The sequence below is a fragment of the Cervus elaphus genome, chromosome 7 (assembly GCF_910594005.1).
Source record: "Cervus elaphus chromosome 7, mCerEla1.1, whole genome shotgun sequence".
NCBI lineage: Eukaryota > Metazoa > Chordata > Mammalia > Artiodactyla > Cervidae > Cervus > Cervus elaphus.
Genome location: NC_057821.1, coordinates 7709619 through 7734767, shown reverse-complemented (window position 1 = coordinate 7734767; position 25149 = coordinate 7709619). Strand labels below are relative to the sequence as shown.

The 25149-nt window shown below is 37.5% G+C and overlaps 1 protein-coding gene across 15 annotated transcripts in view; it reads left to right on the top strand.

Moving 5' to 3' along the window:
• The window catches only part of LOC122696903 (muscular LMNA interacting protein), a 286820-nt gene that overhangs the window by 211674 nt on the left and 49997 nt on the right, over window positions 1-25149 (top strand). For all 15 annotated transcript variants that reach the window (XM_043907075.1, XM_043907063.1, XM_043907077.1 and 12 more), the window contains 2 exons: window positions 1108-1152; window positions 14965-15093. In XM_043907075.1, coding sequence (XP_043763010.1) covers window positions 1108-1152; window positions 14965-15093 — 174 coding nt within the window. The remainder of the gene's footprint in view (window positions 1-1107; window positions 1153-14964; window positions 15094-25149) is intronic.

The window sequence follows — 25149 nt, the reverse complement described above, 5'->3', positions numbered from 1 at the left end:
TGTCAGGCTTATATGTGAAACAATCCAGAATGTGGCATAATGGGATAAAAAAATATGACAAGGAATTTTATGGAAATGAAGGATGGATTCAGAAGACCCAATATATGTTTCATTGAAACTCTAAAGAACAGATTAGATATAATAGGAGGGAAGCAATATGTGAAGAGATTCCTGGAGGATTTTCCAGAATCAAAGAAAGATATGCATACTCAGAGTAAAGGCCTATACCGAGCCCCAGAGAAGGACACATAAAAGGTGGTCACCCTCAGACACATCATAGTGAGCTTACAGAATTCCCTGGAGAAAAACTTTAAACACTAACCAAATGTGAAGACAGATAATACAAGTCACGACATTTAGACTGACAGCAATTAATGAAAGTCAGAGCAAGTGGACAGTATCTTCAAGATGCTGGGAACAATAACCATTATCCTGGAATTCTATGTTCAGGTAAATTCTAGCTCAAGATGAGAACAAAATAAAGACATTTTCAGAGAGAGTTCAGATGGGAAGTTTGAAAAAAAGTATCAAAGCATTTACTTCAGTGAGAAGGAAACTAAATCCAAAAGAAAGGTGTGAAATTCAGGAACCAAGAATGATGAAGCAATATTAATCTAAAACAATTAAAAAAACCAAAGTTTTTTTTCATGAAAGCTTAATTTTTTTAATGTGAGTAATTTAAGGAAAAAATCTGTTGTTTTCTTTTACTATAAATAAATATAAATAGCTAACAATGTTGGTATAAGTAGACTATGGAGTGTATTAAGAATGAAATATTACATCACCTTGAAGAATTTTTGATGCTTTTTGCTGGTGCTTGTGTTAAGATGCTAAGGAAAAGCACTATAGAAAACATCATATATACCACTATGTGAGCTGAATGAAAATGTGTAGGAGAAATATTGAAAGGCAATGAGCAAAAAATGTAAAAAAATTATTTTGGAGTTGGCATAATGGTATTTTTCCTTTACTTAATATCTGTCAAAATTCTACAATTGATGTGTATTATTTTGATAATAAAAAACTTCAAAATACTTAAAAATATAGATATATTATTTTGCTAAATTGTGAATTTCACTAAAAAACACTGTGTTTATAATTTTGCAGGCAAACCTGTCCTCACCATCTTCTACAGTATCGGAGAGTCAGCTGGTATGTATCCTGTTATTAAATCATAGACCTGGTACTTTAGAAAATCCTAATCTTTTGAGATAGATTTATCTGAACAGAAATGAATCAGTTCTAATGAGGTGGATGAAACTGGAGCCTATTATACAGAGTGAAATATCAGAGGAAAAGCACCAATACAGTATGTTACTGCATATATATGGAATTTAGAAAGATGGTAATGATGACCCTATATGTGAGACAGCCAAAGAGACACAGATGTAAAGAACAGACTTTTGAACTCTGTGGGAGAAGAGGAGGGTGGGATGATTTGAGAGAATAGCATTGAAACTGTATATTATCATATGTGAAACAGATCACCATTCCAAGTGTGATGCATGAGACAGGTCACTCAAAGCCGGTGCACTGGGACAACCCTGGGAGATGGGATGGGGAGGGAGTGAGGGGGGAGGGGGTAGGGGGTTCAGGATGGGGACACATGTATACCCGTGGCTGATTCATGTCAATGTATGGCAAAAACCACTACAATATTGTAAAGCAATTAGCCTTCAATTAAAATAAATAATTAAAAAAAAAGTGAACTGAGGACAAATATATTATGAATAAGTTTCTTTGCTTACCTGTCTAGTAAACATTTACTGATGCTTTACTAAAGCTCCATGCTGGTTGTTTTGTAGGTTACAAACATACATAAAAACAGACCATGTTTGCTGGTAACTTGCATCCTAGTAGTGGTGTTAGAATAGAGTGGTCAGGGCTGGAAGCAAGATACTGATGCTTTAGAGGCAAGGATTCATTTCCTGGTGGGAGAGATCAGAAAAGGGTTCAAGAACAAGGTCATCTTTAATCGTGTAGGGTAGGTTCTGAACTTGAGGGAATAGGAAATGAGATATTTCAGAGAGGAAGATAAAGAATGATCAAACCAGGGATGAGCAATAGAAATATAGTATGAATCACAAATATAAATCACATAGGCAATTTTAAATATTCCAGTAGCCATGTTAAAAAACTAAAAAGAAACAGGTCACATTAAGTTCAATAATACATTTTATTTATTTAATATACACACATTATCCTTTCAACATGCAGTAGTATAAAATTGAGATTATTTTCCATTTTTTTTTGTAGGGGTAAGGTCTTTGAAATCTGCAGTGTATTTTATATTTACAGCATATCTCAATTCAACCTAGCCACATTTCAAGGGCCCAACAAGGGGGCTGGTGGCTGCTCTGTAGGACAACACACATCTAGGCTCTAGGATCTGTTTGTTATTTGTAGATAAATATTTAATTAAATAGAAAAATTACTTTTTCTTACAGTGTTTCATATTTCTTATTGTTACAAGTGGTTAGCAAATGGGAACCATGGTGTAAACTGCCTAGATATTATTACATGTCTTTTAACTGTTTATGATTATAGGTTCCTAAACAATAGACGCGGTAAAAGACACGCAAAGGAATGAAAAGATCTAGAAAAGGAGTGTGATACAGATTTTTCTCTTTTTAACCAATTATTTCCATAACCAACAAGTCATCTTGTCATTATCATGCCAAAATGATAACAATGTTTTATTTATAGTACTAGAAAATCATAAAGAATGTAGTTCGACTCTTAAAATAGCCTGACTGAAGCAAATGGCTTGGGTATGTTGGTGTTTATATGTATAGTTTGTATATGAGGTGTGTTTGTGTGTATGCATTTAGTGTCAGCTGGTTTAGAATAGTGGCAGGCAGTATAGCATAGGTGAAAGGATGCTGGAACGGGGCCCAGAGGACCTCCCTTTTATTTCCTGCTCTGACACTAACTATTGGACTGACAATGAGAAGTCAGGAATCTGAGAGTCTGGGCTTCAATTTCGTAACTGAGCAATGAAAACATTCAGTTACACTCTGTTCAAGCCTCTCTAGGGCAAAGTCCATGGTTACAAGCTCAGGGGAGCGAAGGCGTTGCCCTGGAAACCAGCACTACGATAACATTATGAAGTTGAACAATTTCCCACTTTAGATACAGAACTATTGTTATAGCTATTTTAATATTTAAAATAATGATATATGTACCTGTTTCTTGAGAGTAATGTTTGAAAATCAAGAAATATTTGTATACTCAACATAGTATACAAAAAACAGATTTTAGGTGTTGACTGCGTGCGAATGTATATATGTATTATCAGACTGACGTATATATGATATATATACAGATATATGATTAATATGTGTATAGATGTCAGACTTAATATAATATTTTACAAAACTATTTTAAGAAAGCAAATATGATTTCATAAAATAAAGACATAATAAAGACATAATGACTCATTATAAATGTAATAATGAACTTTTTTGGCCTAATCAAATAATTCTATGAATTTGACTCTTGTGTTCTCTAGGGGGAAAAATGCAAAGCATTGCTTTAACTGATGTTGATGATAATATTTTTGCATTTACTTTAGACCTTTTCTATAGAGAGTTCAAGGAATTTTTTAGCGAAGTTTTAAATTAAGTTTTAATCCCCAAATGCGCTTGAGATCTAGGAAGGTTTGTGAAGTGATTATTCTTAAGCAAGCTATCACACACAAAAAGTACACCTCTTGGATTGATATAATTATTCAGTTTAATCACTGACTTCTATCTCATCACATTAACTCTGTACTTACATTCCCTGAATATAGAATAGTGTAGAAATAATTACAGACTAGTGATACTGTATAAATTTGCTTTTAAAAGAATTTATAATATTTCTGCCCTTAATCATTGTCATTTATGAATTAAATTATAATTTTTTCATTTTTATGAGTGGATTTCCAGTATTTGCCATTATGAATTCTCTTTCGGGTTAAGTTCTGAATAATATGAGTAAATAAGAATACCTTTGAAAAACCAATATATGTATTTATATATATATACACACACAGTGTTCATAACATATGCTATGCATATAAATGCCATATTACAGGTAATTCTGATGGCACATATACATGTATAGTATTACTTTTTATTTATATGTGTGTGAACATGTGTATAACACAGGAAAACAAAATTGGGTGGAACATATTATAGATTTCAGTTAAATTTTGTAAATAAATATTGTACACTTTGCATGAAATAAGCAGTTAATTAAAATTATTTGACTATTTTAGGGGAGAAATGTAATAAATTGTTTGAAGTGAAAATAAATGGTGGATTGCTACGATAGCCTAAGCGTAATACAGACGCCCTTTTGTTTTTGAGCTCTGGCTTTTTACTCAGCCATAAAAAGTAACACATTTGAGTCAGTCCTAATGAGGTGGATGCACCTAGAGCCTATCATACAGAGTGAAGTACTTACTTCAGAAAAAGAAAGGTAAATATCCTAGGCTAACAGATGTATATGGAATCTGGAAAGATGGTGCTGATGAAATTATTTGCAGGGCAGCAACAGAGACACAGACATAGAGGAGAGACTGATGGACGCCGCTGGGTGGGGTGGGGCGGGAAGGAAGGAGGGGTGAGATGTATGGAGCGAGTAACCTGGAAGCTTACCGACCGTATGGAAAACAGGCAGCCGTGGGAATTTGCCTTATGATGCAGGGAACTCACACAGGGGCCCTGGGACAACCTAGAGAGGCGGGGTGGGCAGGGAGATGGGGAGGAGGCGGAAGAGGGACCTATGGCTGATTCATGTTGGGGTTTGGCAAAAGCCAACAAAATTCTGTAAGGCAATTATCTTTCAATTAAAAAAGAACAGACCAAAAAAAAAAGCAAAACTTTTTTTCATTTTTTCTTTCTTTTTAACTTGGCTTACCTGTTTCCATTGTAATTGTGCCAATTCAACACTGCAAAGACAAAAAGAAATATGATCTTGCCCCTTACTATTAAAATATTTCCACTGTTTACCCTGCAAACCAAATTATGTAATATTAGGCTCAGAAAGAAGTGTTTTCGGGATCCTTTTGAAACTTGTTCACCAACTATGTCTCTGTTTCTCTTCTATTAAACAGAAATGTAGTACATCAAAACTGGGCAGGGACTTAGAGATGAGAGTGTGTTGGAAATACTTATCTGGAAAATGGAGGTTGGGACAACTGCTGTGTCAACTTGAAGGGGTGATTGTAGGGCTCACACATCATAATATGTGAAGTTGCCAGTGTCATTCTGTATGGAGTTGTGAGTGTTGTCGTCTAGTTGCTAAGTTAGGGGGGGCTATTATTGCACAGAAAATCTCTTAAATATTATCTCTGAGATTTACTTTGTGACCATTTTGCAGATAAAGAAACAGGGTCACAGAGTTTGCATAGATTATCTAAGATCACTGGGTTCATGCTCATCTTTATTCTGTGTGACTTTTAAAAAGGAATCATTATTGATTTTAGATAATTCAGGGAGGAAAAAACAGGCCGATGAAGGAGTTGAGAAATCAGGACTCTATGGAAGTGTGACCTTCACTGGGCACATGTGATCACTTCCCAAAGAAGAGGGACTGGGTTCGGTCTGTTAGGGTCCTGAGGCTTCACACCTCTGGACAGTGAATCCCTTGGCATCAGAAAGGGAACCAAAAGGAAAGGAAGATCCAAGATCTAGCCTGACCCTTCTCAAAGCTTTCCTAATTCCTGAACTGAGTCATCACAGTATTAACAGGATGGTGGTGTCTCTTTTCTCTGAGTAAGAAAACAGGTTGGGCTCAACATGATGGGTAAGCACTGGTCTTCTTTGGCAGTTAGATGGGGGAACCTAGGTTAGAAGACACTGGCTTTTGCTTTTGAAATTTCAGTTCAGTTCAGTCCAGTCGCTAAGTCGTGTCTGACTCTTTGTGACTCCATGAACCGTGGCACGCCAGGCCTCCCTGTCCATCACTAACTTCCGGAATCCATCCAAACCTATGTCCGTCGAGTTGGTGATGCCATCCAACCATCTCATCCTCTGTTGTCCCCTTCTCCTCCAGCCTTAAATCTTTCCCAGAATCAGGGTCTTTTCAAATGAGTCAGCTCTTTGCATCAGGTGGCCAAAGTATTGGAGTTTCAGCTTCAGCATCAGTCCTTCCAATGAACACCCAGGACTGATCTCCTTTAGGATGGACTGGTTGGATCTCCTTGCAGTCCAAGGGGCTCTCAAGAGTCCTCTCCAACACCACAGTTCAAAAGCATCAATTCTTCGGTGCTCAACTTTCTTTATAGTCCAACTCTTGCATCCATACATGACCACTGGAAAAACTGTAGCCTTGACTAGCCAGACCTTTGTTGGCAAAGTAATGTCTCTGCTTTTTAATATGCTGTCTAGGTTGGTCATAACTTTTCTTCCAAGGAGTAAGCATCTTTTAATTTCATGGCTGCAATCACCATCTGCAGTGATTTTGGAGCCCAGAAAAATAAAGTCAGCCACTGTTTCCATTGTTTCCCCATCTATTTGCCATGAAGTGATGGGACCAAATGCCAAGATCTTTGAAATTTCATGCCACTGCAAAATGCTCATTGTTGCCCAAGACAGAACACTGAATCTAGAGAGTACAAACAACAGATTTAATAAACCACATGACTGCTGCTGCTGCTGCTAAGTCGTTTCAGTCGTGTCCGACTCTGTGTGACCCCATAGACGGCAGCCCACCAGGCTCCCCCGTCCCTGGGATTCTCCAGGCAAGAACACTGGAATGGGCTGCCATTTCCTTCTCCGATGCATGAAAGTGAAAAGTGAATGTGAAGTCGTTCAGTTGTGTCCGATTCTTCACGACCCCATGGACTGCAGCCCACCAGGCTCCTCCGTCCATGGGATTTTCCAGGCAAGAGTACTGGAGTAGGGTTCCATTGCCTTCTCCGAAACCACATGACTACATACAGGGAAAAGCAAAGTGCATCTTACTGGAACATTACACAGAAGAGTATGTAACCTTTCATGTGTTCTGTTCCCGGTTCTGAAAGCCCGCTGCTGTGTCTGGCTTTAGTAGTGCAGGGCTATTCTTTCTAAGAGCCCTTGAGGCCTCTGTTGTTCAGAAATTGCAGCCCTGAAAGCTTTTGTGTTATGCCCTCTTTAAGCTTAAAGGCAGTTTATTCTTGACTAATTTGCCTTGACACAACATGTTAAAGTGCTCCAGCATTTGTCATGGATGCCTCCTCAGGTCTGAGTCATGCTATTGGCTTTTCTTTAACTATTGAGATATTTCAATCTGGCCAGTCTATGTTGTGGACCTTTCAAAAGATGTTTTCTGAGCTGTGGAATATGGCTTATAATTATTGAAATCTTGTGCATGTTTATTGCAATACAACTATCACAGTAAGCATAAAACCATAAAACATTTCTTTTTAAAGCTCATCAGATAAACATTTTCCTGGGAAATCAAGAGCCTTTGGTATCAATACTCTGAATTATAAGTACAAAAACAAGAAAAAGGAAAGAATTTTTTTTTTCTTTTTCAATTTCCTTCTGTGCTATTTTCTCTTTAAAAAGTTCTGTCATGCATATTATCTTGTTAGATTTGCACAGTCACTTTGTGACTTAGTATGGCAGGAATTGTTATTTCCATTATTCTGATGAAAAATTCTATTCTTCTATTCTGAAGTCTACCATGTCTCAAAAGTCCTGCAGCTAATGGGTGGTACTAAAATCTGTCCATACCCTCCTCCCCAATCTTGGGAGCTTCACTCCATGCTATAATGTTTTAAAATTTGAGATATTTGAGAGAAAAAAAGCTTAAGTATTTGCTACAAGCACATTAACATTTTTACTTAAAAAAGAATTGAAGTTAATAAACATTTATTAATTGAACGAGTGAATCAGTTAAATAATTTAGAAAACGTTGCTTTTGTCAACAATCTTGACTAGGAGAATGTTTTTGCATTTCTTTGAGTTTGTTGCTCCAGTAACTTAAAAAACAAAAAAGCACTGGAGAATATAGGCAAGACAGAAGCAAATGGCTAAAAGAAGTAGCTGTGGTACTTTCAGAAACTCTTTGGATCCATCAAATTAGTAGAATTCCTAGCCAGACGCACGGATTTTCTATGTGCTGTGTTCTATTATTTCCTTGCTGATTGTTCTGTTTTGTTTTCTTTTATCACATGACCTGAGAGCTTGCTACTGCAGTCAAAGGCAATTAAAAACACAGTCTGCTAGTTGGAGTTAATTTAAGAGAGTCGTTGTTCTAAGAAGGCATTATCTATATGATGCATTCTCTAGATCAGTGCTGGCAGTTACTTTTCAGCCTTGGTCTCCAGACAGAGGCAATACCAACCTGTTGTCATAGAATTATAAGTTCCAAAGGACAGAGACAATGTCTATTTTTTATAGTGTGCAAGTAGCAATGCTCTAGCATAAGTGTTTACTTGATGAGTATGAACAGCGGAACCAGTGCCCCACAGGCCGTTAAAACCTGCCTCCAGGCCCTGGGACTCCACATACTGCATCTCTTGGGCTTTTTCTCTCTGAAGTCTAAGAATAGAATTAGATGTGATCGCCCAAGTCTCACCCACTCTCGAATTCTCCAAAGAACATGACATCATTGTCTCCTGGTGTTGATAGTTTTATTGCTTATTGCTGTAATCAAACAGGGGAAAAGAAATTATTTTTTAAAAATAGAGTTAAAATCTTGCCAAGTCCTTAAAGATGTGGTCCCTGGGCTTGACTTCCTGTATCATCAAAGATGATAACCTCTGCTTTCTACTCATCTCTGAAGGTGGAACTCACCAACCCACATTCTTTCTTCTAGTTCTCTAGGGGTGAAAGGTAGTGTGGATCTTCTGTCTTGTAATGTTCCCTTTTCCTTAGTTATTCTGTGATCAAAAAGTCAGTCCAAGAAAAATAAGTGTGTTCTCGCTAAGTCAGTTCAGTCATGTCTGACTCTTTGCAGCCCCATGAACTGTAGCCTATCAGGTTCCTCTGTCCATGAAACTCTCCAGGCAAAAGCACTGCAGTAGCAGGATTTTCCCAACCCAGGGATCGAACCCATGTCACTTATATCCCCTGCATTGGCAGGCAGGATTTTTTTTTTTTTTTTTTTACCACTAGCGCCAGCTGGGAAGTCCAAGAAAAATGAGAGGAGACACTAAATGGGCAGTCAAAACTTTTAAGGCTTTGATGTTGGATTATAGCCTACATATTGAGCTTCTGCCTGTCAATTGGTTTATTCATCCTTCAAATGTCTGTTTAGCATCTACTAGGTTCCCAACACAGTTCTAGGTGTTAAAAAGATAACAGTGAAGAAAACAATGATCTCTGGCCTCACAGAGCTTACATTCTAGTGGAGGAAGCAAGAAAATAAATGTCAACTGAAGTCAGATGGAAAAAAAAAAATAGGGCAAGTAAGATCTTTTATACAGATCATTAGAGAAGACCTATCTGATAATAAGGTGGCATTTGAGCAGAGACATGAAGAATTGAAAGAGAGTCCTAGAAAGGGAGAAGAGAGTTCCAGACAATGTGAAGGCCAAGTTCAAACTCCAGAGGAGGGAACACACAGTGTGGGCCAGAGGGGACAGTGAGGGAGAGAGAAGGTGTAAAGCAGGGGATAAGATGGGAAAGGGGAGGCTGGTTGGGGAGTGAAAGAGTAGGTCTCCCTGTAGGCACTGGAAGTATTTTAGCTTTTGTTCTAAGTGAGAAGGTGGAGTTAGAGAGCTTTGAGATGAGTCCCGTGACATGGCTTGACTTACACGGTGGTTGTAACGTGCTTGACTCACCTGAGCTGTGAGCCCTCTGAGAACACGAGGTATGTCTTGCTCACCTCTGTGTAGACACTACATTTCCTGACATAGACTAGATCTCAACTGGAAAAATGGCTCCAGAGAGCATCTGATAGATGATCTGATAGAAGGATGCTTCAGAGGTCTAAGACGATGGTGGTTTTGTCTTTGAGGCACTACAAAAATGTCAAGAATACATACATAATTGAACATGTCCATTATATATGTGTATGTGTAACTGAATCACTTTGCTGTACGCCTGAAACTAATATTGTAAATGAGCTATATTTTGGTTTAAAGCAGAGAATTTATCAGCACTGCATGAGCTACTCTGCTCTTCAAAGCAAACAGAGAGTAGAGTTCTCCATGATTGTTGGAGTCTAGCACTCTTGGAATTGTGTCAAGAAGAATATAAACAGGCAGAGTATCCATCCACTAAAATCCCACATATTCACCTGGCTCTAATGAGGGTCTCAGATTTTAAAACTTGTATAACTAATCAAAATCATAGTATTCTGGTTCCAGTTAAAAATAAAATGTCTGACCATCCCTACTACAATGACAATGCTATTTTTCTGAATGTGAGGAAAATATTTTAATAGCAAGAATGAAAAGATTAGCAATTATTTCCCCAAAATATAGCTCCAAAAGAGAAAAAATAATGTCTTATGTACGGTGTAAATCATTTCTCAAGAGGTTCATCACAGTACATTGAAATTTGCTTTTTGAAGAACTTTCTCATTTTTCTTCCTGTGTCCTTTGTGCTGAGAGGGGAAGTTATTACCTGTTTTATTTCCCCACTTAGATGGAGTGACTTTTCCTGGTATCATTAGATATTTGTATCACTCGTAAGTCTAGCTGGATCTGTCAATTCTTTAGCAGCTAAAAATGAATCATCCAGAGTAATTAAAATCCTGGGCTTATGATCAGACCAGACTTGGATTAAATCTTGAGTTGGGAGGTGGGAGGGGGGATCGGGATGGGGAATACGTGTAAATCTATGGCTGATTCATATCAATGTATGACAAAACCCACTGAAAAAAAAATCTTGAGTTGTTCACATATTAACTGCATGGCTGTGGCATGTTACTGATTCTGAATCTCTCACAGGGTGTTGAGAAGAGGAAGTGAGATAATCAATTTAACATATTGAATGTGGTGCCTGTAATACATGGAATTGGAGTCTTTGGAATAATGATGGTGTCACTGTCTACAGTGAGTGCTCAACCTTTGAGGCAGGTTTCAAAGCAGTAGTGGAATGGTATGAGCGGGTGCAGAGGCCTGCCGTGATCAGGACTGATTGTGTCCCATGGTTCATGGAGAGTGCATGAGGTTCAGAATTGGGCTGCCAAGGTTTGAGTTCCAGTTTGACCAAACCCTGAGCCATGGTTAGGTGTGGAGGGTATGGGTAAATGTTATAGGATGGGAAGTGTGAACAAGGTCAAAGGCAAACTGTGTTTAGTCTTGTTTTACGTGGAGTTGGTTTCCCTGTCTGTTAAATGCTGACTGGTGAGTGACAGCAAGTTAAGGAACAGGGTAAAGAAAAAAGAAAAAGAAAAAAAATCAGGATTAAAGAAAGAGGTGGTGAATATAATGGAAGAATCAGGGTGGGGCAACAGTTCTGAGACCAAGGAAGCAAACTAGAAGGAGGAAAATTCAGAGACTTCTGGAAGACCAAGACTAGGGACAGAGAATCCAAGTAAAGAGCATGTGGAAGATCTGAAATAGAGAAATAGAAAATATTTTTCTATTAGAGAAATTTTTTCTAATTAGACTAATTATAATTAGAAAATATTTTTCTATTTTCTGATAGAAAATAGGAAATCTGAAGTAGAGAAAATAGGGAAAGAATCATTGTCAAATGGTCAGACAACCATCAGATTCAGGAAATTCATAGCAACATAAAGCATAAGGCCTGGTAGAGAAACAAATATGAAGCATAAGTAATTGATTATGATATTAAAGCTATTAATATTTGATGTCCAACCAACCAGAAGAGTGTCTTTTCTGGACTCACCCTGGAGGATGATGAAACCAAGAGAGATGATCTGAGTGGAAGTTTCCAGGCCAGGATAACCCAACACATCAACATGCTAGCAATGCAGGGGCCAGGGGGCCTTGTTTCCCTGGCAGGGAGAGTCTTCTGGCATATCAAGTGCTTCTAGTCAGATTTCTCACCTCTGCTTTCGTCTTTCTGCTGCTGCTGTCAAGCTTAGCTCCTAAAATTCCATGCTGGCTTTAGAACCTGGTAAACCCTAAGTACTGGCGTTATACTGATTTCCTGCTTTCAAACGGAGGAGGAAATTAGGAGAAGGAACAGCAATAGAAGTAGCAGGAAGGAGAAATGTAACAGGAAGTCGTGCGGAAAAGAGAGGCCTGAAATCTGGACAGTTTTGCATCATGACCGAGATATCAGGCTTCCCCATTACAGGTGTCGTAGAAATCAGTAGTTGCCTGGACTTTGTTCTCATGCTGTTTCACTGGAGGATATGACTCTCATGTGTACACTCAACTGTGCAATTTCACATATAATTGGGTGTTACTAGGTTGGTGAAAAAGTAATTGCAGTCTTGGACTGTGAATTTTCAATCATTGTAACTAGGCTCGAGCACATCTTTACTAATCAAAGTAGGAACCATTACAATCAGCGCATTTTTGTCAGTGAGAAATATGTTTGTTCATTCTGGTAGCATAAAAATCCATGCTTCAGGATTCGACGAACTCTTGGAAAGCATCTTCTGCCTCCTGCTGGTTGTGGAAGCATTTTCCCTGCAAAAAGTTGTTGAGATGCTTGGAGAAGTGGTAGTCACTTGGCAAGCGGTCAGGTGACTATAGCGTTGCCAGATTTGTTCAACTTTTGGAGCGCTGGTTGTGTGATATGTGGTTGGTTATTGTCATGGAGAAAAACTGGGCCCCTTCTGTTGACCGATGCTGGCTGCAGGCACTGCAGTTTTCAGTGCATCTCATCAATTTACTGAGCATACTTCTCAGATGCAATGGTTTTGCTGGGATGCCGAAGGCTGTGGTGGATCACCAGTGACTGTTACCTTTTATTGGTGCAAGTTTGGCTCTGGGAAGTGTTTTGGAGCTTTTTCTCAGTCCAGCTACTGAGCTGGTCATTGTGGGTTGTTGTATAAAATCTACTTTTTGTCACACATCACAATCTGATCGAGAAATGGTTCGTTATTGATGCATAGAATAAGAGAAGATAACACTTAATGATGATGATCTTTTTGATTTGCAGTCAGCTCACGAGGCACCCACTTATCACGCCTTTACACCTTTCTAATTTGCTTCACATGCCAAATGACCATTCAACACTGAGTTCTTCAGCAGCTTCTCATGTAGTTGTAAGACGATCAGCTTCAATGACGGCTCTGAGTTAGTCTCTGTCAACTTCCGATGGCCGGCCACCGCACTCCTAATCTTCAAGGCTCTCATCTCCTTTGCAAAAATTCTTGAGCCACCACTGCACTGTATGTTTGTTAGCAGTTCCTGGGCAAAATGTATTGTTGACGCTGTGCGTTGTCTCCGCAGCTTTACAACCCATCTTGAACTTGAGTAATAAAATTGCTCAAATTTGCTTTTGGTCTAAAATAATTTCCCTAGTCTAAAATGAATATAAAATACACATCAAGTAGTAAGTCATCAGCAAAAAACATAAAGCAAGAAATGCACATTAAAGTGATGTGTAAAATAACCACATTTATTTGAGAATGCATTCCCATATCAAACAGCAAAGTTCAATAATGCAAAATCGCAGTTACTTTTGCACCAACCTAATACTTGCTTACTTTTCCCCTCTGGAAAGAAATCAGTTTCTTAAATGGGAGTTATTTTTCCTAGCCCAGCCTGTGGAAGATGGAGACTTTCCTCTATCTTTATTTCCCCAGTTGGCATAGAAATAAAGTCAGCTGGGAAAATATGAACTGAAAATAATTGTCGCAGAGTGGTACTTATTCAAGCCTCAAAACATAACCAATGGCTTATACGGCAGCGAGATAGAGATTCTTCCTTAAGGCTTAGCTAGTGAGCATCAGCATGGACTGAGGGGAGCTAATTTTCTATTTTCTGAGAAGAAATGGACCTGATAAGAATGATTACAGCGAAGTGCTCACACAGAAAAAAATGTCACAACTTTTTACTGAATTCTTGTTTGGGATGTTTCTGTAAACTTATCCATCATTTTGTGACATTTTACAGTGGAACAAGACTTTTGTGTTTGTGAAACATCATTTTGAAATTGCCCCAAACTAGATTTCTCCCTTTCCCTCTCTTGTCGAACTGACGTTGGGTACAAATTCATGAATTTTGAACGACTGGCCTATTCACTCAGACTCTTTTGATTGCAAGTTATAGAAGTCAGCCTGAGTTTAAAAAGGGAATTTTGTATTAAAGAAAAGGAAAGTCTCAGGGAGTCTCAGACCGGAAATCCTTCTTGATTCCAGGAATGTTTTGGAATTCAATTCTGGAAAGCCCTCAAGTGTGTCTCCTCTACCGGCTGCCTCTCCTTATACTTTGCTGTATTTTTCTTGATCTCATCAGATCTGCTTTTATGGCAGAGTAAGGCGTTCCCAAAGCTCCCAAATTTACATAGTGTCATTTCAATCTCCTAGCATGACTACAGAGCAGATTAAAGCCCTGCTCCATATTCTTGGGAGAAAACATCTGTTTGCTACCCAGCCCCTACCCTCTTGGGCCAGAACGCCACTGCTGGTTTCATTATAGGGAGTCTGAACATGAATTCTGTGATTTTAGGGCACCGGGGGCGGGGGCAGTTCCCAGAGGAAGAAAGTTGTTATGAGCTTGGTCAATTGTACCAAATTCATCTCTCCTGTCATGCCCCAAATGAGTATGCTGGCTGGCACTGAGGATGCCGTCACTAAATATTTATCAAATGAAGTATTTATTGGCTGAAAGTGCTGGTAAAGATATTTGACTAGACAGATGAAGATGTTTTGGCGTTTTGAACATCATATAGTAGATCTTTTTTAATTGATTACTGTATAACAGGTCACTTAAAACTAAAGCTACTTTAGTTAAAATCTTTTGATTTCTTGCTATTTATGTATTTATAAAATCATTTACAATTACAAAATAATAAATTACTGTGAGAACGTTTGAATGAATTAATACACTGAGGCATTCATTTTAATAGTATTCTTTTCTTTATTTCTAAAAAATAATTGACATTCATGAAGACAAAGCCTGGAGTAATTCGCCCCGTACCGGTAAAATCCAAAATATTACTGAAAAAAGAGGAGGAAGTCTATGAACCCAACCCTTTCAGTAAATACCTGGAGGATAACAGTGACTTCTTTTCTGAGCAGGTGAGTGTACACATGGAAAACTCTGATATTTGGATAAGTAACTGTACAAAACACAGAGATGCCCTAATGAATAGAGCATGTGCAAGAAAATGTGATTGGAATAACCTTAGTAATTTAAAAAAAGCTCCATTTTCTGCATAGTAAAAATTCTTAAGTATTTCCAGGATGATATTTGGAAGCATTTAAAGGCTTTTGTCTAAAATTTTTCTACATAATGCTGGTATTATTTTGGGGATTAAGACATTACTTTCTATGAAGACATCACAGAGCCTTCATGTTATATAGATGTTGCATTCTTGTTACTAAAATACCACTTCCTTTTGAAGTGACATAATTTTTTAGGTTTGGTATATTAGTACATTTGACAAAAGATCTATTGTTTGGATTCCTATTAACTTAGTAGAGATGGCATGATCCCTTAGATTGAGTGGTACTAGGTAGGGAATAGGAGGTTAAGTTATTTTAAGGTATTTTTTTGTTTGTTTGTCTATGTATTAAAAAGGTAAATTCCCCTTATATATTCTATTGTTGGAGAATGTACAATGGAAGGTTGTTGATGATGCTTTATAAGATATTGGGGGAATATATGAAGATACACATTTAGGCAGTATAAAATTTCATAAACTATCTCAAAGAGAAACCTTGCATCTTTATTTGTCTTCTTCCAATGCAACAACTAGGCATAGGTTATATATTTTATATCTCAAACTTTATTACATGCTTAAGCAATGCAAACAATCCAGAAACCTCTGTGGATATAACTGGGAAACACAAGATCACCACCACATTTGGTAATCTATAATAGAATAGACTTACAAAGGAACATAAAATGCTGTACTCTTTAAACGTTAGTTGAAAATGATAACTAACCAATTCTTGGAAACAGAAATCCTGTTCATATTTGAGAAACATCAGAAATATCTTGTCTTACTCTGTGACACTGAGCAAGGTATTTCATCTGGCCCCGTTCCAGTGTTTAATGCATACAATGAGGCATTCTGATGTAGTTTTTAAGGACCCTTCAAATTTTAAAATCTGGGTTACTTAAAATCTAAGAATGTGAGCAGGCTCAAAGTATTGAAAAAGTTCATTATAAATACTTTATCATGCTTAGCTATAATTTTTATTTATAAAATGGAGATGATAATATTTTCTGCTTATTTGTATATACTTTGTGAAGACTGATAAGATTTCAGTAAGTTAAACATTTTTAGAAGGCACTAATATCATTGAAAATGATAATTAGAGGCAATTTTTTCCATTTTACAGAAAAAAAAAAGCCCTAAATTTAGAAAAATCCTATTGATGTATAAGGTTGTGTTCACTAAATTTGCACATAAAAGAAATGGAAATTCCTGTTAGGAAAGCATATTTCCATCATCAGTAAAAGCATTCATTAAATATCTAATGATACTAATCATTTAGAGGCTTAATGTGACATTGTAGACAATAAGGGATTATTATAAAAATTTATAAAAGTTATCCATTGTTATATGATAAAATGCTGGCACAAAATAAATTTCACATATTATCCATGCAATATATTCTTTAAATATAATCTAATGTTGTAAAGTAAAAATTATATTCTTTTTTAATAGTATAAATAGTATAATTTCAAATTTATGCATTTTACCTTGAACAAGATTCTTTGTAGAATGTCAAGTTTAATCTTCCTATACAGTATCACAATTTAGTGTCCTCTGGAATGATAAATTCCATTTTCAGGTGTAGGAAATTATTTTCATTAAAAGAAGTTGCCAATTCTTTTCACAGCTTTTCCTGACTATATAGCAAGTTTAAAGCTCTATTTATACACACCATAAACCTTTGTATTTTCAGATAATTAGTGCACAATTTTAGTTCTTTGTTAAGTATTTTGGTGCCACAGATATAGACTTATTTATATTTTCTTTCAATCAATTTATTCTTGTGTGTATCCTAACTTCTGTATCAGTGGACTGTCAAAATTCAAAGAAGTCTAACAGAGTACTTAAAAGTCAATTCCATACTTTCCCTGGTTTTATTCATTGACTTTACAGGAGAGGAAAAATTGCATATAATTGGAAACCAGGAAACTGCTTATGCTATCAATTGGCCTCTACATGGAGCTGTAACCACTATCTCATTGTGGCCAGAATCTACAATGGAGGCAGATACAAAAGACAGCTCACAAATGTAGATGCTGAGAGTTCCTTAAACAATAAATTGAGTAGTAACAATTTATGATTCAGTGTGGCTACGTCATCAGAACTTAACAGGAGGGAGTGTACTCAAGTGTATTCAGTTCTGGTCGCTATTATGTTCTCCTTCACTGCTGCCACAGAATAAATTGAATGATTCCAAACTCAGTTGATCTCAACCATCCATGTAATGGAAAATACTTTAGCCTGACAGTTGAGCCAAATTGAAGCAGCTCACATTCACTAATCTGCCTTGTCCTAGGGACAGTTCCACATGACAGGAAATGTTGAATGGGATTGTTAAGTCAATAAATTTCCCCTAGCAGCTTCAGTGCCATAAAATATGATTTCAAAACTCTCTGTTACAAAATGTCAGACACCAAAGATGATGAGACCAGATGGAAATGTATTTACTGTGGCTTCAGAGGGTACAATAGGGCAGTCTTTTGAACGGATAATGAACTGAAAATTTGCCTGGAGATACCCTCTGAGTACTAAAAGCAAAGTTTGAAACCAAATGCATAGTTGAGTCATTGAGACTTATTAATCAACAACTTTTGCATCAAAATGGCATAGGCCAGGAACTACCATTCTATATTAGATGGATTTTTAAACAAAGACACTTCAGAATGAAGCTTATGCTTCTCTGAAATTACCTTTCAATCCATTATTATATCAATTTGTGGTCCTTTTGAGTTCTTACAGAATATCCTCAACACTCCACATATGGATATAAAACTATGATGATGTACTTTGAAGCATGGTTTTGTTAATAACTAAAGGTTGGGTTGGAAAATTATTAACAGAATTGGTTGGACAAATGGACATCCAGAAGACATAAAGGTTTAGAAAATCAATTCGCTGATGAAAATAAATATACTAAAGAGAGGGAATGTTTTTTTGTTTATCTGTGTGAGTTTTCAAATATGTTGATTTGTTTCTGGTCATTTAACGTATTTAATTAGACAAAGTGAATTCTGCATTGGAGTCTCAACTTAGTAGAAAAAGCAATTGCTAACCTCAGTTATATGACATGGATAAAACATTTTCCTCTCATTCTTTATACATTAGTAATTCAACCCATACTGTTAGATATATCATTTCTTTCTTGAAGCCATAGAATATAGGAAAAATATTTAGGACGGAATTGAAAGGCAGGGGGTGGAGGGTGATATTGTAGTTTAATCTGATTTTCCTGCAAATGTTTTTCTTTTCTCTTAAATGAAAAAGAATGCTTTCTAGCATGTATACCTCTTAAATTTTATTTTCCTTCTAATTTGCTTCAATAGGAAAATTGCATGTTTTTGTGTGAAAATGATCATTTAATAAATTTCCTTTGTACCATAGAGAATGTAAAAGGATAATTTAGGGAATTTTCTTTGTTGTAGCATTTACATTATTTTCTTTACTTCTGAGTTTTTTAGCCATCTGACTGCCTTACCAAACTATCTGTCTAACATTCAACTTTGATGATTATGTGGATGACTTTCAGATTTCTATCTAATTATTCGTCAAATTATATTTTTACTGTGATCGTCCCCTGCACTTCTTCATGTCACCCACGTTTTATAGTTACTGAGCAGACACTCACCGTGTCAAAAGGTGAACTAGATAATACTGCCTTTTTTTCTGAATGACTTCTGTTTTTGCCACAAATTGCTACCTTTTTCAACTTTTCTCAATCAAAGTGGCTCACTCTCTTTTATCATAAAGTTATCTTTTATCTTGTTAATATTTTATTAGGAAATATTTTTCAGATTAAAATGTTTAACCTTTTCAGATCTAGAAATGATTAAGTGATTTGGTGAATGGTTTTGAGGGGACAGAGCTTACATTCCTTATAGGGTTACGTTTGTTTTTGAAGAATGAAGACTAGAGGTTTGGTGTCTCCAAGTTTTACCGGGTTGTTTCTATTTATTCATGTAATGAAATCCTTGTGAGCTTTTCTCATCTAATTTTTTCCTCCCTCCTCCCTTCCTTTCTTCCTGCATGTCTTCCTTCTTTCCTCCTCTATATGTAATAGATAATAGACAATTTATCATATACAGGTTATGTACTATATGTAATAGATAATTTATCATCAACACAATAGAACTTTTTAATAGTAAAAAATTGTCCTAGGGAGACAATACACACTTTTCCCCCCAGGATATGATCAGTTAGGATGCCCCTCTTCAAACTTAGGCTTTTACCTCTCCCTTTTATTTATTATTGTTATTATTATCATTGCTTTAAGCTTTCTCTTGACCTTGTGTATGTATCAAGGAAGACAGAAGCTAAGGGCTGCAGGATCTGCCTGGCTAAGGGAGACTTCTGTCCCTTTCTGTTGCTTTCTGTAGGATTAGGAATCTTAGATTTTTACTTGCTGTAAAACAAACACATAAAGAAGACCTATTTGTCAATTCTATCATAATAGACAGAATACTTCTAATAATGAGTTAAGCAACTGAATTCTAAAAATTAGTGAAGCTTTGAAGCATTAGTAGTTTACAAATAGTGAATACGTAGCATCTGACTGTACCCCAGTCTACTGGGAAACAGTGACGATCTGAAAACTTTAAGTAAATATGTCCTGTTTTGTTAACTCCTCAGATGTGTTTATTTGTGAGAGATGACCATGACCATATTTAGAGCCTCTCATGTAAATTGTATTCCTCTTTTTCTGTTATTTGTTGTGGTTGAGTTTAACCTTTAGTTTCATCTTATCTACATCTGATAGGATTGAGGTCTATAGCATAAAAAGCTGTATTCATTAAATCTAAATTTTTATCAATTCTAATTGGAAGGCTAAGTTTCTTTTAAAAAAATTTAAAATTAAAGACCTAAATAGACATGTCTCCAAAGAAGAAATATAGATGGCTAATAAACACATGAAATGGTGCTCAACTTGCTTCAGTCATGTCTGACTCTTTGCGACCCCATGGACTGTAGCCCGCCAGGCTCCTCTGTCCATGGGTTTCTCCAGGCAAGAACACTGGAGTGGGTTGCCATGCCCTTCTCCAGGGGATCTTCCCAACCCAGGGATCAAACCCAGATCTCTTAGGTTTCCTGCATTGACAGGTGGGTTCTTTACCACTAGCACCACCTGGGAAGCCCCTCACTCATTAGAGAAATGCAATTCAAAATACAGCGAGTATCATGTTACACTGGTCAGAAAGGCCATCATCAAAAAACCTACAAGCAATAAATGCTGGCGAGTGTGTGGAGGAAATGGAGTCCTCTTGCCGCAGTGCACTGTTGGTGGGAATGCAGGTTGATACAGACACTGTACTGAACAGTATGTGTGCGTGTGTGTGTTGTTGCCTCAGCTGTGTCTGACTCTTTATGACCCTATCGACTGTAGCCTGCCAGGCTCCTCTGTCCATGGGATTCTCCAGGTAAGAATCCTGCAGTGGGTTGCCATGCCCTCCTCCAGGGGATCTTCCCAACCAGGGATTGAACCTGCATATCTTACATCTCCTGCATTGGCAGGAGGGTCCTTTACCACTAGTGCCACTTGGGAAGCCCCAGAGAACAGCAATAGAGATTCCTCAAAAAAACTAGGAATAAAAAAAACTACCTTATGACCTAACAATCCCACTATTGTTAGGTCATAGACCCTGAGGAAACCATAATTGAAAACAACAAAGAACATGTGAACAGTGTGAAAAAGACACGTGTTCCCAGTGTCCCTTGTAGCACTATTTACAATAATTAGGACATGGAAGCAGCCTAGATGTCCATCAGCTGATGAATGGATACAGAGGTTGTGGTGCATATATACAGTGGAATATTACTCAGCCAGGAAAAGGAATGCAATTTGAATCAGCTCCCATGAGACAAATGAACCTAGAACCTATTATACAGAGTGAACTAAGTCAGAAAGAAAAAACAAATATCATATAATAATCATATATATGGAATCTAGAAAAATGGTTCTGATGAAACTGCTCGCAGGACAGTGATGGAGACGCAGACTTGGAGAGCAGAACTTGGCACAGTGGGGGACGCTGAGGGTGGGATGGACTGACGGAGTAGCACTGAAACATATACATTATCCCGTGTAAAGCAGATCGCCAGTGGGAATTTGCTGAATGACCCAGGGAGCAGCACCAAACCTGGTGCTCTGTGACAACCTAGAGCGGTGGGATGGGATGGAAAGTGGGAGGGAGGTTGAGAGGGAGGGGCCATGTGTATTCCTATGACTAGTTCATGCTGATATAGGACAGAAATCAATTGTAAAGCTATTATCCTCCAATTAAAAATAAATTTAAAAATATTTTAAGTTTCTTTGAATATTCTGGCTTTAAAGTAAGCCTTTTTCTTTATATTTGTTTGAGAAAAGCCAGGGAAAGGCATGACAAACAGTACTTAAAATAAGGTTTTGTTAAAATATAGAATTTAAAATTCTCTATTGGGTTCACCTGAAAAGTATCATTCAACAGAATTTCAAAAGAGTGAAGGTAGCTGTGTAAAATAATTTTAAGTAATAGGCAAAATAAGTATTACTCAAAAATTAGAAAGTTCATTATATTTGTGAAAAAAATATGCATTCTTATGTTTTACTTCAGAGGATTCTGTTTCTCAACCCATCTTGAACTTTGAATCAGCATCAGCCTGTGAATAGAACTCTATGGCAATAACCACATGCCTTTGGCATGGTTTTGTCTAATATTCCAGGACACTGTCTGCAATGATCTCCTCCATTTCCACCCAAACAGATTCAATCCCACAACTTTGTTAAGATGATTTGGGGACTAGTTACTAAAAGTAAATGTACACAGGAAATGCAACCTGGGATGAGGGGCTTATGGTTTTCTTTCTTTCTGCTTTTTTAATTGAATGTTTCCTCAACCCATGAGAAATGGAATCCAAGTAGAATACATCTTGAGGAGGACATAGTAAAAACTGGATATATTCTTTGACTATAAACGCTAAGATCAGTGTGTTTAGAATAAATGTTATAATCTCTAACCATTGGAGAGATTGTTAGATATTTTACTTTTTAGGGATTTCCCTACAATACATGTTTTAAATTGAGGGTATAGTACCTTTACAATGTTGTGTTGGTTTCTGGAGTACAAGAAAGTGAATCGGCTGTTCGTATACATCCATCCCCTCCCTCTTGGACCTCCTCCATACCAACCCTCGCCTCATCCCCAGCCCTCGGTCATCACAGGGCACAGAGGGCCTCCTGTACGGCAGGTCTCCACTAGCTGTCTATTTTATACATGGGAGTGTGTGTAAGTGAGGGTGAGATTAGACAGACTTTGTATGATGACAAATGTGAAGGTCATAGGAAGATATGGAAGTTTGAAGCTGACTCATGAAGAGAATTAGGAACCTTCTCTTCCTCACTGTGACCTAAGATACAATAACTTTAAGCTTGTCATATTGGCGGAGAAAATGATAAATCCAAATAAGAAGAACAGCCAAGAGAGTGCATAGGACAGAAGGAAGGAGAGAGCTCAGACTGGTAAATAAACTTTTAAAAATCCCATTAAAGAAACCAAAGACAGCTTCAGCAGTCCAACCTGTGAAAACTGAGATCAGGTTAGTGAAGCGAGTGATTTAAAATAAATATATGGAAAAACAGAAAACAGGATTAAAGTGTATTTTTCTTTATCTCAAAGGCTATGTGAAAAGAGCTATCTGCAATAAATTTGTAAATTCAGGATTGGTGATTCCTTTGAGATGGAAGAGCTAGTAGGTTTTTAGAGTGTTTCAAAATAATGTTCTAATCTCCAAATCTAGACATCCTAAGTGAAATTTAATCTACTGTAGCCCAGCCTTCCAAATTCCAATTTGCTTTATGAACCTTTATATCTTTAATATTTCTGAAAACAGAAAATGCATTTGGTAAGAAACTGCTTACCAAGAACTGAATTGTCAGTTATCATTGTCTAGTAGAGCAGAGAGGCTTAGCATATTTTACCTGCTCAAATCACAGCAAGTATATGTGATATTTATCCCATTGGGTAAGCTCAGAAAAATAGAGTTGTTTTTCTCAATCTGTGGCTTAATGGATTTTGGGAAGCCTTAGACCCTCATGAATTGCATTTCGTAGACGGACTGGCTGTTTGCAGTGTATCCTTGTGTGTGTGTACTTAGTCACCCAGTCGTGTCTGACTCTGTGTGACCCCATGGACTGCAGCTCACCAGGCTCCTCTGTCCTTGAGGGTTCTCCAGGCAAGGATGGTGGAGTGGATTGCCATGCCCTCCTCCAGGGGATCTTCCCAACCCAGGGATCAAACCCAGGTCTCCTGCATTGCGGGCGGATTCTTTACCATCTGAGCCACCAGGAAAGTCCAAGAATACTGGAGTGGGTAGCCTATCCCTTCTCCAGGGGATCTTCTTGGCCCAGGAATTGAACCAGGGTCTCCTGCATTGCAGGTGGATTCTTTACCAGCTGAGCTACCAGGGGGACCCTTTGCAGTGTATTTTTAGGTTGGACTAGTTTCACCTCTCATTTCAGAAACCACATTCAGGCAAGATCTGATGCCTTTATTCATTCTGTTGTATAACTGAACCAAAGGGGAGCTAGGGCAGCTTGGTTTTGTGGAAAGAGCTCTGTTAAGTGCGTGTTCTAGTTGTGATTGTGTGGTTAGCCAGCTCTACCCGGTGCATTTGTGAACTCTGAACCTAACTGGTGAGGAGAGGGGACTGGACTGGGCAGTGGTCCTCATCTGGTGTGAATTGCCCCAGCCATGATTATCTTGCCTGGGGCTTGGGGTGCTACTGGCATGCGCTGGCTAGAGGCCAGGGAAGCTGCTAAACATGACGGCAGTGTCCAGGACGGTCCCCCACGGCAAAGACTTCTTCTGCTCCAAATGTCACTAGTACAAGAGTTGAGAGGCCCTAGGCTAGCCCATCTCTTGTCTCCCTTCCAGTTCCAAGAATTTTATGATTAATGATCCTCAATGCTGCCCATGCCAGGGACCTTTCTGTTCAACCAACATTGGTTAGGTGCCTTTTTTTTGTGTTTGAACCAAGAAATTATTCCTATTTGATTGACACACAGGTGGTGAACAAGCCTCCATTTATGAAATTTTCCACATTCCATGGAGTATCTACTCATAATGATAGCCCTGTTTGACAGGGACATGCATTTGCATTGGCTCTGGCCTTGTTAGCAAGATTATAGCTTTCCTACTTTCCTAAACATTTCTCTCTCTTTCTTATATTTCCCCAATTGTTAGATGTCAGGACAATTAACTAAAAGAGAAATTTTAAAAAGTCAGGCAGTCTGATGGTAACTATTAAAACATTAACATCAGACTAAGTTAGACTAAGTCATTCCTGCTCTTGTATTTAATTATACATCTGCAAATGAGGGTGTTGTATGAAGTACTTTTGAAGGTACCTCCTTACTCTGAAATTTTGTTTTCATGCCTTTAAATATTATTGTGATGCTTCTGAGGTTTCATATCCTTAGATGATCCAAAAACCAGGGGAAAGAAAAGATCAAGTAGTAATCAGGCCATAACTCTAGACAGATGGAAAAATCTTTTAATTTACTATCTAGATCAAAATCATGACAAATAATACCCATCTCCAGAGAGCTTGCTTTGATTTTTTTTTTTCTTTTTGATTGAGCAATTTGGGGTAGGTAAACTTTTATTTTGATTTTTCCTTAAAAAAATCCTATTTACTTCCTATTTGTGGAGTATTAAGAAACCATCAATATGATTCAGAGTCATTATTTCACTTTGAATAACTATAATTTTGTTTTGCTTTTCCTTAATCTAAAATCCCTGTGGGAGAAATGCTATATTTTCAAAATTAAATTTAAATATATATGTATACAGAGGTGGGCACAGCAACCCACTCCAGTATTCTTGCCTGGAGAATCCCATGGACAGAGGAGCCTGGCGGGCTGAAGTCCATAAGGTCACAC